The sequence below is a fragment of the Chrysochloris asiatica genome, unplaced genomic scaffold, assembly GCF_000296735.1.
Source record: "Chrysochloris asiatica unplaced genomic scaffold, ChrAsi1.0 scaffold00076, whole genome shotgun sequence".
In the NCBI taxonomy this organism is placed as follows: Eukaryota; Metazoa; Chordata; class Mammalia; order Afrosoricida; family Chrysochloridae; genus Chrysochloris; species Chrysochloris asiatica.
In genome coordinates this window covers 1575331-1588307 of record NW_006408594.1, presented here as the reverse complement: position 1 = coordinate 1588307, position 12977 = coordinate 1575331, and the positions used below count along the sequence as shown (strand labels likewise).

Genomic DNA, 12977 nt, shown 5'->3' with positions numbered 1-12977 from the left:
GAGGTTGGCCCAGCACCAGGCAGTGTGCCATTCTGTTGTGCATAGGGTCGCTATGAGTCGGTACAGACTCGATGGCACCTAACAACAACAACAACACAGTCACTGTGAGTTGGAATCAACTTGATGCCACACAATACCATTACATGTTGGTGCATACATCCACACATCCACACATGTGCTTCTATGTACGTTGACGCATCTCTGCTCATTTTGACACACATGAATAGAGAAGGGTCCTCATTCATCCTCTTACTGACATCGGTCCCCAGGTAGCTTCTCTTGTACAGCATATGCTCGGGGCTGATGAGGAAGGTGGAGGCCCTGCCACTAGGGAGCTCCCCATGCCTGTGTGGCGTGCCTGTCGAGGACTGCGGGTGGGTTCAGGCTGGCTTTTTCGTCTGCAGCCTGGGTGATAAGAAGATGGAACCAAAGTGCAGAGCACAGCAGAAAGAGCAGAGGGGAGTGGATCTGACAGTGTGCTCCATGGGAAAAGCTGTGTGTGCATGTGTGTGGGGGCCCTGGGGTGGGGTTTGGAATGGCAGGAAGAGTGGGTGCTTCTCCTGGCCTGGCCTCCCAAGGCTGAGATGTGCAGGTTTGAGCTCAGCTTCAGGACCTCAGGCGCACCCAGGTCGCTCTGTTCTGCATGGACCTTTCCCTAGACAGTCCCACACTCCTTTTCTGGACATAGGCCCAAACATTCTGTCCTCTTGGAGAGCTTCTCCCCATTCCACTTCTCAGACACTTTCTTGCACTTCCCTGCTCGCTTTTCTTCTTGGCACTTGTCTCTGTCTAGAATGTTCTCGCTAGTTAGTGCATTTACTTGGTTTCAGGAGGGTTCTAGGAGGGTGGTGGCTGTGTACAATAAGTTCACCAGCTGCTCCGTAGGAGAAAGATGAGGCTTTCTGCTCCGGGGAAGATTTACAACCTTGGAAACCCTATACAGAGTTGCTATGAGTCGAACCAACTTCATGACACTTAACAACACAGGGAGGGTTCTAGATCAATTTATTTACTTGGTCTTGGGGGCCATTACAAGCAGCCCTGGTGGCACTGTGGGATAAGCACTGGACTGCTACCTCCAAGGTTGGAAGTTCAAGCCCCACCAACTACTATGTGGGAGAAAGATGAGTCTATCTGTGCCCATAAAGATTTCCAGCCTCAGAAATGCTACGGAGGGTGACTATGAGTCAGAATCAACTTGAAGGTAGTGAGTGGGGGCCACTACAGTGCAAATTTTCCACAAAAGCAGTAGCATCGGTTTTGCTACTTTTTTCCCAGTACCTAGAATAGGGCTTGGTATGGGTGCTCCCTAAATAATTGACAAAGAAAGAATGAATGAATTTACCCTCCCAAGGCCAGTTGGGAACTAGATCACAGTCCTTATTTGTGGGCGGTGAAAGCTACAGTGATTGCACCCTGCTTCCTTGCGGTTTATTTCCTGGTTGTCTCCCACAGCCTTGTCCGATGGCTCCAGTCGTGTCTCAGTTGTGATAAGGGGACTTGGATACTATTGGACCGGTGTTAGAGAGGCATATAATCTAGCCTGCCCAGATTATTATATGTAAATAGATATAAAGGTAGCAGGAGACGCCTAAGGGGAAGACAGAATGGAGGCACACACATCCTGAGGTTTCATTTTATTAAGGAAGGTGCCATTCACTTACAGACCCTACTGGGACTGGCAACAAGCAAGGCCAAGGTCATCCCAGGCCAATGGTTTTGCGCTCCTGTGTGAAAGGTGTCCTAGAGGTCAGGCTTACCAGATGGCTAGGCATCATTGTCCCCAAGTGTAGACAAGGAAACGAGGCTGAGAGATGAGAACATCTTGCTCAAGGGCACGCAGCATGGCAGATCCAGGGCTGGAATTAGAATCTGGGACCCCTGACTCCAGAGTTCAACTCCCTGCTGGAACTGCCTCCCAGCAGAGCACCCCTCTGGGTGGATCGGTCTCTCCGGAGACCCCAAATGGTTGGTTCAGGGATTCTTGATGAGTACAGAGTCAAGACAATCTCACACATCTAGGCAGTGGCAGGGCCTGACTCTGAGCCCTCCCTGGCTGTGTCCCTTTGTCCAGTTACTATCTAGACATTTACGTGCACACACATGACTGTGTACACACGACACAGTTTGTAAACATGTGAATTGTCTTGAATGTGTTTTCATATCGATGTTTTCTCTTACACAGATGAAGCATAATCCATCCATCCAGGCCCCCACGGATGGGGCTTGAGGGGGGTTCTGATTGGTCTGCAGTGAACATCCAATGACACGTCTGATCTTTGCATACATGTGTGATCCTTAGCTAGAATTGAAATTGCTAGTCAAAGCGTATGTCCTTTTTTTCTACTTGTCTGTTGAAGTACACACTATGAGCACAACTCAGTGTGCAGCCCAGTGAAGTTTTACTTGTGAACACACCAGTGTAATCCTACCCAGATGAGGCTAGAGAAGCTATCAGCACCCCAGAAGGTTCCTTCTGCCCCTTCCCAGTGTCTGTCTACTCCTCAAAGTAACCACTGCTCTGATCTCTATAGATTAGTTTTGCTTGCTTTCCACACTTAGTGAAATATAATTGTATTTGTTTTCTAGGGCTGTTGCAACGAAATTTCACAAACTAAATGGCTTATTAAAACAGAAATGCATCGTCTCTGATAGGAGGCTAAAAGTCTAACCCAGGGTATCTGCCACGGTGATTCCTCCTGAGGGCTTGGAGACAGGAACTGTTCCACACCTCCCTCCTAGCTCTGATGGCTCCCAGCAATCCTGGGCATTCCTTGACTGGCCACTGCATCTGCTTCTGATGTCACATGACCATCCTTCCTTGCTCTCTCTGAATCTTCTTTGATAAGATCACGGGTCATTAGGATTCATCAGTACGATCTCATGTTACCTTACTTGATAACATATTCAGAGAATCTTTCCAAACAAGGTCACGTTCATAGATTCAAGTTTAGGCCTTGAACATACTTATTTAGAGGACAAAGTTCAGTCCACAGCAGGAATCAGATGGTGTGTGTAGTTCTTTGGCTCAGCATGCTGTCTGTAAGATTCATACAAGTTGTTGGTTCCTAGTTCCTTTGTATTCACTGCTGTCAGTATTCCATTGAGTGAGCAGCTCACTCTGCTACCTTGGTGCTGTGGGTTAAAGTGCCAGAGTGCAAAGCCATTTGAACTGCAAGGTTGATGGTTCAAGCTCACCAGCTGCTCCTCGGAAACTCTATACAAGGTTGCTATGGGTCGGAACTGACTCGACAGCACTTAACAACAACACCTGTTATTTTGAAGGAGCTCTGGTAGCTGCTAACTTCAAGGTCAGCAGTTCGAAACTACCAGTTGTTTCACCAGAGAAAGACAAGGCTTTCTGCTCCCGTAGAGATTTACAGCCTTGGAAACCTTATGCAGAGTCACTATGATTCAGAACTGACTCCACGGCACACTGCCACCAATGCTATTTTGAGTTGTTTCTGATTGTTTTGACTCGATGATTGAAGCTGACCTTGAATAATTTTGTACATGTCTTTGGATGGGTATGTAAAATGATGGTGTCAGAAGTCCTATGGGGGACTTCTTAGAAGTCCTATAAGACGTTCACAGGGGGTCGAGGGGGTTGGATAATTACCATCTGCTCAAGGCTGATTCCTCTGAGGCCAAGGTCAGATATATCTTCACTTTCCAACCTTTTTATCAATTCTGATCCCATGGCACTCTACTTCTCCACTGGGTTTGAGAATTCATGACACTACCACACAGAACTTACAAAGAGTATGCATGATTATTAGGGACATGTTGTTGTTGTTAAGTGCTGTTGAGTCAGTTCTGACTCATAGAGACCTTGTATAGGGTTTTTGAGGAGCCGCTGGTGGTGTTTAAACCGCTGACCTTGTTGTTCGCAGTCCAGTGCTGATCCTACAGCTCCACACCAGGAAGTCCATTAGGGAAGTTGTTGTTGTTGTTGTTGTTAAGTGCCGTTGAGTCGGTTCCGACCCATAGCGACCCTGTACAGGGTTTCCGAGGGTGTAAATCCTTATGGGAGTAGAAAGCCTCATCTTTCTCCCGCGAAGCAGCTGGTAGTTTCGAACCGCTGACCTTAAGGTTCGCAGCCCTATTCGTAACCACTACGCTACCAGAGCTCAACAGAGTACAATTCATGATTGGGTTCAACTTGGAAGCAGAAGGAACAATTCAGGAGACAGGATAGAGTTTGACACTCAGGGCAGCTTCTCCTCTTCAGCTTCTTCTCCATTGTGCTCTCAGCCTCTGCCCTACTCTTTTAGTCCCCCGATAGGTGCCTGGAGGCACCCCACTCCACCAGGAAGCCTCCTGCCCTCAGGGACTCACCTGTCTGTTTCTGGTTGGCACAGTTAGTCTGATAGCCCTGTGCTGCTGCCGTCTCGTGTAGCTGCTGTTTCCAGTGTTGGAGCTCTCTGTCTCCTGAGTCTAGGAGGTTCTCAGCGTAACGAGCCTGAGTCCAGGTTACGTGCTCTCCTCTTGTCTCTTCTTGATGGTAATGAGGTCTCCCCTCAACCTCTGGAGTTGGCTCTTTTTTAAACCCAGTGTGATGGCAAAACTGGCAATCCCTTTGTTAGGTCACAGACACCTTATTTGTATATCCTAGCCAATCCAGAAATGAATTTTGCAGACCTTTTTTACATAGTTCCACCCAGTCTTTTAAAGGAGTCTGGTGTGGCGCTGTGGGTTAATCCGCCAGACTGCAAAGCCATTTGAACTGCAAGGTCGGCGGTTTAAACTCACCAGCCTTTTCTTGGAAGCCGTATACAGGGTCTCTATGGGTCTGAACTGACTCGACGTCACTTAACAACAACATAAAACTAAGGATGTTGTTGTTGTTGTTAAGTGCTGTCGAGTCAGTTCTGACTCACAGTGACCCTTTGCTGTCCAGCACATTAATGCACAGTGTCACACCAGGACTCCCAAGACTAAGGCTTAGAAGGACCATAATAAAGCAATTCACTGAACCAATGATATATGTCATTTCTCCTTTAGGGTGAATACCCAGAAAAGGAACTTCTGGGTTAAGGGCACACATATGTTTAGCCAGGAGCTCTGGTAATGTAGTGTTTACAATTCGGGCTGCAAACCGCAAGGTCAGCAGTTCGAAACTACCAGCTGTTCCGCAGAAGAAAGATGAAACTTTCTGCTTCCGTAAAGATTTACAGCCTTGGTAACCCTGTACAGGGTCGCTATGAGTCAGAACTGACTCCACGGCACATAACAACAACATGTTTAGCCAAACAGTTTTCCAAAACGCTAAACATCCACAAGCAAAGTATGCGAGTTCCAGTTGCTCCGCATCTTGAACGACACTCAGTATTGTCAGTTTGTGTCATTGTAACCACTCCACTGGTGTGTGTTGTTGTTGTTAGCTGCTGTTGAGTTGGTTCTGACTCACAGTGACCCCATTTACAATAGAATAACATTTTGTCCAGTCATGCACTGTCTTCACAATCGGTGCTGTGTTTGAGCCCATTACTACAACCACTGTTGTCATTCCGTCTCATGGGAGTGCTTCCTCTTTGGTTGACCCTCTACTTTACCAAGCATGATATTCTTCTACAGGGACTGGTCCCTCCTGATAACATGACCAAGTGACGTGAGGGGAAGTCTCACCATCTTAATTTCTAAGGAGCATTCTGGCTTCACTTCATCCAAGACAGATTTGTCCTTTCTGGCAGTCCGTAGTAATGTTCAGTATTCTTGCAGTAGTCCACTGCATAACCCATTATGCCACCAGGGCTCATAATGCATTCACTCTTCTTCATCAACACCATCATTTAAAGGCGCCATTTCTTCTTTGGTCTTCCTTATTCAGTGTCTAGCTTTCACATGCATATGAGATGGTTGAAAATACCATGGTGTGGGTTATGCACACTTTAGTTCTCAAAATGACATCTTTGCTTTTTAACACTCAAAAGAGGTCTTTTTTCAACAGATTTGCCCAGTTCAACACATCATTTTTATTTCTTGAATGCTATTACCCGGGGTGTTGGTTATGGATCCAAGTAAAATGAAATCCTTGACACGTCAGTCTTTTCTCTGCTTATCCTGATGGTGCTTATTGGACCACTTGTGGAATACTTGTTTTCTTTATTGTTGTTGTCAAGTGCCGTTGAGTCGATTCTGACCCATAATGACTGGTAGCGTAGTGGTTACGAATCGGGCTGCGAACCTTAAGGTCAGCTGTTCAAAACTACCAGCCGCTCCGTGGGAGAAAGATGAGGCTTTCTACTCCTGTAAAGATTTACACCCTCGGAAACCCTGTACAGGGTCGCTATGGGTCGGAACCGACTCGATGGCACTTAACAATAACAATATAGGGTTTCCAAGGAGCAGCTGGTGAGCTTGAACTGCCAACCTTGCAGTTCAAACGGCTTTGCAGTCTGGCGTGTTAACGCAAGTGCTTCAAATCCTTTTTGCAAAGTTGTATCAGCTCCATATTGCAGGCTGTTAGTGAGTCTTTGTCCAATCCTAGTGCTGAGTTCTTCTTCATATAGTCCAGCATCTCAGATTATGTGCTCAGCACAGATTGAATAAATATGATGAAAGAATACAATCCTGACAGATACCTTTCCTGATGGTAAACCAGGCAGTTTCCCCTTATTGTGTTCTAACGGCTGCCTCTGGGTCTATGTACGAGTGCTCATGAGTACAATGAAGTGTTATGGAATTCTCATTTTTAAACAATTTTATCCATGATTTGTTATGATACGCACCGTTGAGTGCTTTTTCATAGTCAACAAAGCACAGGTAATCATCTTTCTGATATTTCTGTTATCAGCTTAGATGCATCTGACATCAGGAATGACTCATTGTTCTGCATTCTCTTCTATTTCCGACTCGAATTTCTGGTAGTTCCCTGTTGATATGCTGCTGCAACTGTTTTTGAACTATCTTCAGCAGTTTTACTGGTACATGATATTAATGATATTGCTTTATAATGTCTGCATTCTGTTTCTGGAATAGGGACAAATATGGATCTCTACTGGTTGGGTGGCCAGGTGCTATCTTCCAAATGTCTTCATATAGACAAGTGAGAGCTTCCAGCGCTCCATTTGTTGAAACTTCTTAATTGGTATCCTGTCAATTCCTGGAGCCTTGTTTTTCACCAATACCTTTAGTGCAGATTGGGTGTCTTTCTTCTGTACCATCAGTTCTTGTTCGTATGCTACCTCCTGAAATGGTAGGATGCCGACCAATTGTTTCTGTACAGTGACTGTGTGTTCCCTCTATCTTCTTCTGATGCTTCCTCCATCAAGAATTGCAGCTGAAGGCTTGAATTTCTTCTTCAGTTCTTTCAGCTTGAGAAATGTTGAGCATGTTGTCCTTTTTGATTTTCTAACTCAAAGTCTATGCACATTTCATTACAATACTTTATTTTGTCTTCTCAGGCTGCCATTGGAGATCTTCCGTTCAGCTCTTTTACTTCATCACTTCTTCCATTTGTTTTAGCCACTCCATGTTCAAGATCAATTTTCAGAGTCTTTCCTGTCATCCATTTTGGTCTTTTCTTTTAACAACCATTTTTGTGTCTTTTTAAACAACTTTTTACTTTCGTCCTGTATGATGCCTTTGATGTCATCCCATAACTTTTTAGTCTTTTTCATTTGTGTTCAATGAATTAAGTCTACTCTTGATAGAATCTCTAAATTCAGGTGAGATGTACTCAAGATCGTACTTTGGCTCTTGTGGACCTGTTTTAAATTTTCTTCAGCTTCATCTTAAACTTGCATAACAGTAATTGATGGTCTGTAGTCCAGTTGGCCCTGACCTTGTTCTAACTGATGATACTGAGTTTCTTCATCATCTGTTTCCACAGATGTAGTCAATTTGATTTCTATGTGTTGAGGTTCATGAGTATAGCTGCTGTTTATATTGTTGGAAAAGGTATTTACAATGAATGAGTTGTTGATCTGCAAAACTCCATCTGTGACCTCTGGCATATTTTCCAATTACCAATCTTTCTTTTTGCTTCCAACTTTCACATTCCAATTGCTGGTAATTATCAATGCATCCTGACTGCTTGCTTGATCAATTTCTGACTGATCGTTGATAAAAATCTTGCTCATCTTTGGCATTTAGTGGTTGGTGTCTAAATCTGAATGTTAATAATATGAACTGGTTTTCTGTGTTGCTGTTGTTAAGTGCCATTGAATTGGTTTTGATTGAGAGTGACTCAGTGTAGGGTCTCCAAGGAATGACTGGTAAGTTTGAACTATTTACCTGGTAGTTCAAACTGACCTTGCAGTCCTATGCTTATCCTATAGCGCCTCACCAGGATATTATCCTGTCACTGACAGTATTAGTATTGTACATCAGGATAGATCTTGAAATGCTCTTTTTGATGATGAATGTAATACTTTTCCTATTCGACTTGTCTTTCCAGCCATAGAAGACCATACGGTTGTCAGATTCAGAATGACCAATACCAGTCCATTTCAGCTCATTCATTCTAGGACATTGATCTTTATGCATCCCAGTGAAGTTTTGATGATTTCCAATTTTCCTAGATCCATTAATAATATTAGTGGACATTTGTAGCTGTTTCTTCTTATTTTGAGTCTTGCCATATAAGCAAATAGAGGCCCTGGAAGCCTTATTCCATCCACATTATAAAGGCCAATTCGACTTTGAGTTGCTAGCTCTTTTCTAGTTGTATTTTGAGTATCTTCCAACCTGAGGGGTTATCTTCCAGATTACATTCCACTGCTACTCATAAAGTTTTCCTCCTAGTAGTGTGTTCTGGTAACTAATTGTTTTAATTTTCATAGTCCGGATGATTAATGATGATAGTTTCCTTTCATGCATTTTCTAGCCATTTATAGAAATCTTATGAAGTGTTATGAAGTGTCTACTTTTCAATTGATTATTTTTTTCCTCATCAATCTGTAATTGTTCTCTACACATTCTGGATCTAAGTCTTTTGTTGATCATATATATATTGCAAATGTCTCATCCCAGTCTGAGTTTCTTGCCTTTACTCTCTTAATGGCGTCTTTTGATGAGCAGAGACTTTTAGGTGCAATAAAGTCCAATTTGTCCATTTTTTTTCTTTTATAGGTGATGCTTTTTGTGTTCTGTTTAAGAAATGTTTTCCTAACCCAAGGTCATGGAAATGCTCTTCAGTGTTTTCCTTTAGAAGCTTTCTTGCCTTACGTTTTATATTTAAGTCTACAGTCCTTCTAAAATCACTTTTGTATATGTGGGGTCATAGGTAAAAAAAATAGGGATGTTTAACTGAACCAGAGCTACTTCTTGAAAAATGTATTCTTTCTTCATTAAATTGTATTGGTGCCTTTATTAGAATTAGGTGACCCAATTACATATTTTAATTGTTGATGCATGTTCCCAAATTATACTCTAAAATGGTTGGATCAATTTGTACTTTCTCTAACAAATATGAAAATGTATATTTTCCCATACCCTTCTCACATTTGATATCCTTGTTGTTGTTGTTAAGTGCTGTCGAGTTGGTTCTACTTCCTAGCAATTATGTGTAGCATTTCCAAGGAGCGGTTGGTGAATTTGAACCATTGACCTTACAGTTCAAACCAACCTTGCCATGTTGTTGTTGTTGTTAGGTGCCATCAAGTCAGAACCGACTCATAGGACGGTTCCATGCACAGCAGAATGAAACAATGTCCGATCCTGGGCCAACCTCACTACCGCTGCCACACTTGACGCCATCAATGCTGCCACCTGGCCAATCCATCTCTTTGGGGGTCTTCCTCTTTTTCTCTGACCCTCCATCTTACCCAGCATGACATCCTTCTCCAGCAACTGTTCCCTCTTGACAATATGTCCAAAGTATGAGAGACGAAGTTTGGCCATCTTGGCCTCTAAGGAGCACTCTGGCTGCACTTCTTCCAAAACAGATCTATTGGTTCTTTTGGCAGCCCATGGTACTTTTAGTATTATCCTCCAACACCACAACTCAAAGACATCAATTCTTCTACGATCTTCCTTATTCACTGTCCAGCTTTCGCATCCATATGAGGTTATTGAAAACACAATGGCTTAGGTCAGGCGCACCTTAGTTCCCAAGCTGACATCTTTGCTCTTCAACACTTTAAAAAGGTCTAGTGCAGCAGATTTGCCTAATGCAATACGTTGTCTGATCTCTTGACTGCTGCTTCCGTGAGTGTTGATAGTTGATCCAAGAAGAATGAAGTCCTTGACAACTTCAATCTTTTCTCCGTTGGTAAGAATGTTGTTTATTGGTCCAGTGGTGAGGATTTTTGTTTTCTTGACATTGAGATGTAATCCATATCGAAGGCTGTGCTCTTTGATCTTCATCAGTAAATGTTTTAAGTCCTCTTCACTTTTAGCAAGCAAGGTTATATCATCTGCATATTGCAGGTTGTTAATAACCCTTGCCATGTAGTGCTCTTAAATATTTGCCATTTGGATTGCTGTAAAATGATTTCATTGTTAAGTTTGTTTGCATTTTCCTGTTATTAGTAAGGTGAGCATCTTTTATTATAGGTTGACCATTTTAATTTGTTTTAAATTTTACTGCATTATCTTATGTCTTTTTTTTCCCTAATGAATTTTTTTATTGATTTATAAGAAAATTTTACATTATACTTGAATCTGCAACACACATTGCAAATACTTCATTCTGGAGGACAGCAAACTGTGATCTGCAGCCTCAGTCAGACCTACGTCAAGCTTTCGCAAATAAAGTTTTATTGGAACACACCAGGTCCACTTGTTTAACTGTCATTTATGACTGTTTTTATGTTTCTACAGCAGAACTGAGCAATTTTCATGGCCACAATGCTGACTGTTTTTTTTTTTACTGAAAAACTTGTCTTCCTCAGCTTTATCCTAACCTGGGCATGTCTTTTTACTTTGTATGGTTTATTTTGTCACATAGAAAATTTACATTTTTATGTGGCCAATTCTATAGACCTTTTTCCTTTATAGAATTTGGATTTTGTGTCTTATTCAGGAACTTCAGCTAACAAAAATATTTCATATTTTCTTGAAATATTTTTTTGATTATGTTTGTTGTATTTATGTTCTTGGATCCATCAGGAATTTGTTAATTTTAGTTTTATAGTATAGCTTACTTAACTATCATATTATTACTTCTATATGCAATTTATCTATAAAACCGAAAGTAATAAAATTGTTATTCATTTTACATAGATGTGCCAAGTTTTTAAGAAATTTAAGTTTATTTATGATGTGATGTAGGGATCTTATTTTCCATTTATTAACTAAATGGGTCTTTATACCATATTAAGTTCTCTTTATGAATTTCCTGCTGTACTTTGTGGTCTTCTGCCCATCTTTCTGTCCCTTTTATAGTGCCACAATATATTAGTAATTGTGCTTGTAGTTGTATAGTGTTTTTCTCTCTAGTAGAACTGGTGTCCACTCACCTCTCTTCTTTTAAAAAACGTCTTTTGGCTCTTGGCTCACTCAGATAAACCCTAGAACCATCTGGCCAGGTCCCGCAGATACAAGTTATGTTGGAACTTTGAGTGGGAACGCTGTTAATTATAGATTAACCTACACGATGGGCAGGCTAGGTCTTTCATCTCTGTTTTACAGATGAGTGAATCTAGGTCCAGAAAGGGGACGTGACCAGCCCAATGTTACATAACTGGGAAGGAATGGGCAGGCAGGGGAGTGGACCATTATTTGTGGAATCAATAAAATTAAGCATTTGTTTGTTGAGTTTATTTACACTGTGCTGACGAACCAATGTTTGGGAACTGGGGTTGCTGGGAGAGTAGACTAACCCAGTCCTCACTTCACATGAGCTCCTGACCTCCAAGGGGAGCTGGACACATATGCCCCTGGAGGAATGATGGAAGTGTGTGCATGGCAAGGGACCCCAGCATCATTCCTACTTGAGGCTCAGAGAAGACTCCCCGGGAAATGGCACCTGGGAATGGTTCCACAGTGGGTCAGTTTTGTGACCATAAGTGGGGGACAAGGGGGAAGAGCATGTGCAAAGGCCTGGAGGCATGAAAGAGCCTGTAGGTTTCTCCCCCTCATGTCCTCCTGGCAGTGACCCTTTCCCTTCTCTTTTGCCAACTCCCACCTCCTGGACAGACAAGGAGATGTGGCCCTGCCCCCCTTTTACCAGCCAGAGGATGATGATGAGATGCCCTTCATTTGCTCCCTATCGGGGGACAATGGCATTATGGGTTGCCACGAGATTCCCCCGCTCAAGGAACAGGGCCGTGAGTGCTGTCTGTCCAAGGATGATGTCTACGACTTTGGGGCGGGGCGCCAGGACCTCAATGCCAGCGGCCTGTGTGTCAATTGGAACCGCTACTACAACGTATGCCGTACGGGCAGCGCCAACCCCCACAAAGGTGCCATCAACTTTGACAACATTGGCTACGCCTGGATTGTCATCTTCCAGGTGAGGCCACTCAGGCCGGGGGACTCCACCTGAAGGGCAGGATGTGGGGTGAACTTGGTGTGCTGGTGGGGCTTAGGGCTCAGAGTTTGCAACCCTGTTTCGTTTGAATCCGCTCTACTCTCTGGTACAATAGGCATTACCATGGCCACTTCATAGACAGAGAAACTGAGGGTCAAAGAAAGGAACTGAGGTCCTTAGTGAGGGCGTCATGGGACTATCAAGTGGCCAAGTTTGGATTTTCACCTAGGTCTGGGTGGCCCCAAAGCCTGAGCTCTTTGAGGAATTTCATGTTGCTTGCCGGCAGGTAGGTTCCGACTGGGAGGTCCGTTGGAAAAGAGGTAGGACTGAAGTCTGGGTGGAGGGGTTGGTCAGAGCAAGGCAGGCGTCCCAGCGAGGATGACAGGGACATGTAGGGAGCTCAGCTTGTCTGGAGTGTTGAGCAGGAGTTCTGGAATCTTTTGAAAGCAAAATTCAGTAAGAAATACATTTTACCTTGTAAGTCAACTAGCGTAGACACACACCTTCACAAAACAACATGTGCTTTACTACGTGCAGAGTGATTTATTCCACCCCACCC

At 43.4% G+C, this 12977-nt stretch overlaps 1 protein-coding gene across 1 annotated transcript in view; it reads left to right on the top strand.

The window, feature by feature from the left end:
- Positions 1-12977, top strand: part of CACNA1I (calcium channel, voltage-dependent, T type, alpha 1I subunit) — a 157193-nt gene that overhangs the window by 87790 nt on the left and 56426 nt on the right. The window contains exon 6 of the mRNA XM_006865169.1: positions 12085-12400. Coding sequence (XP_006865231.1) covers positions 12085-12400 — 316 coding nt within the window. The remainder of the gene's footprint in view (positions 1-12084; positions 12401-12977) is intronic.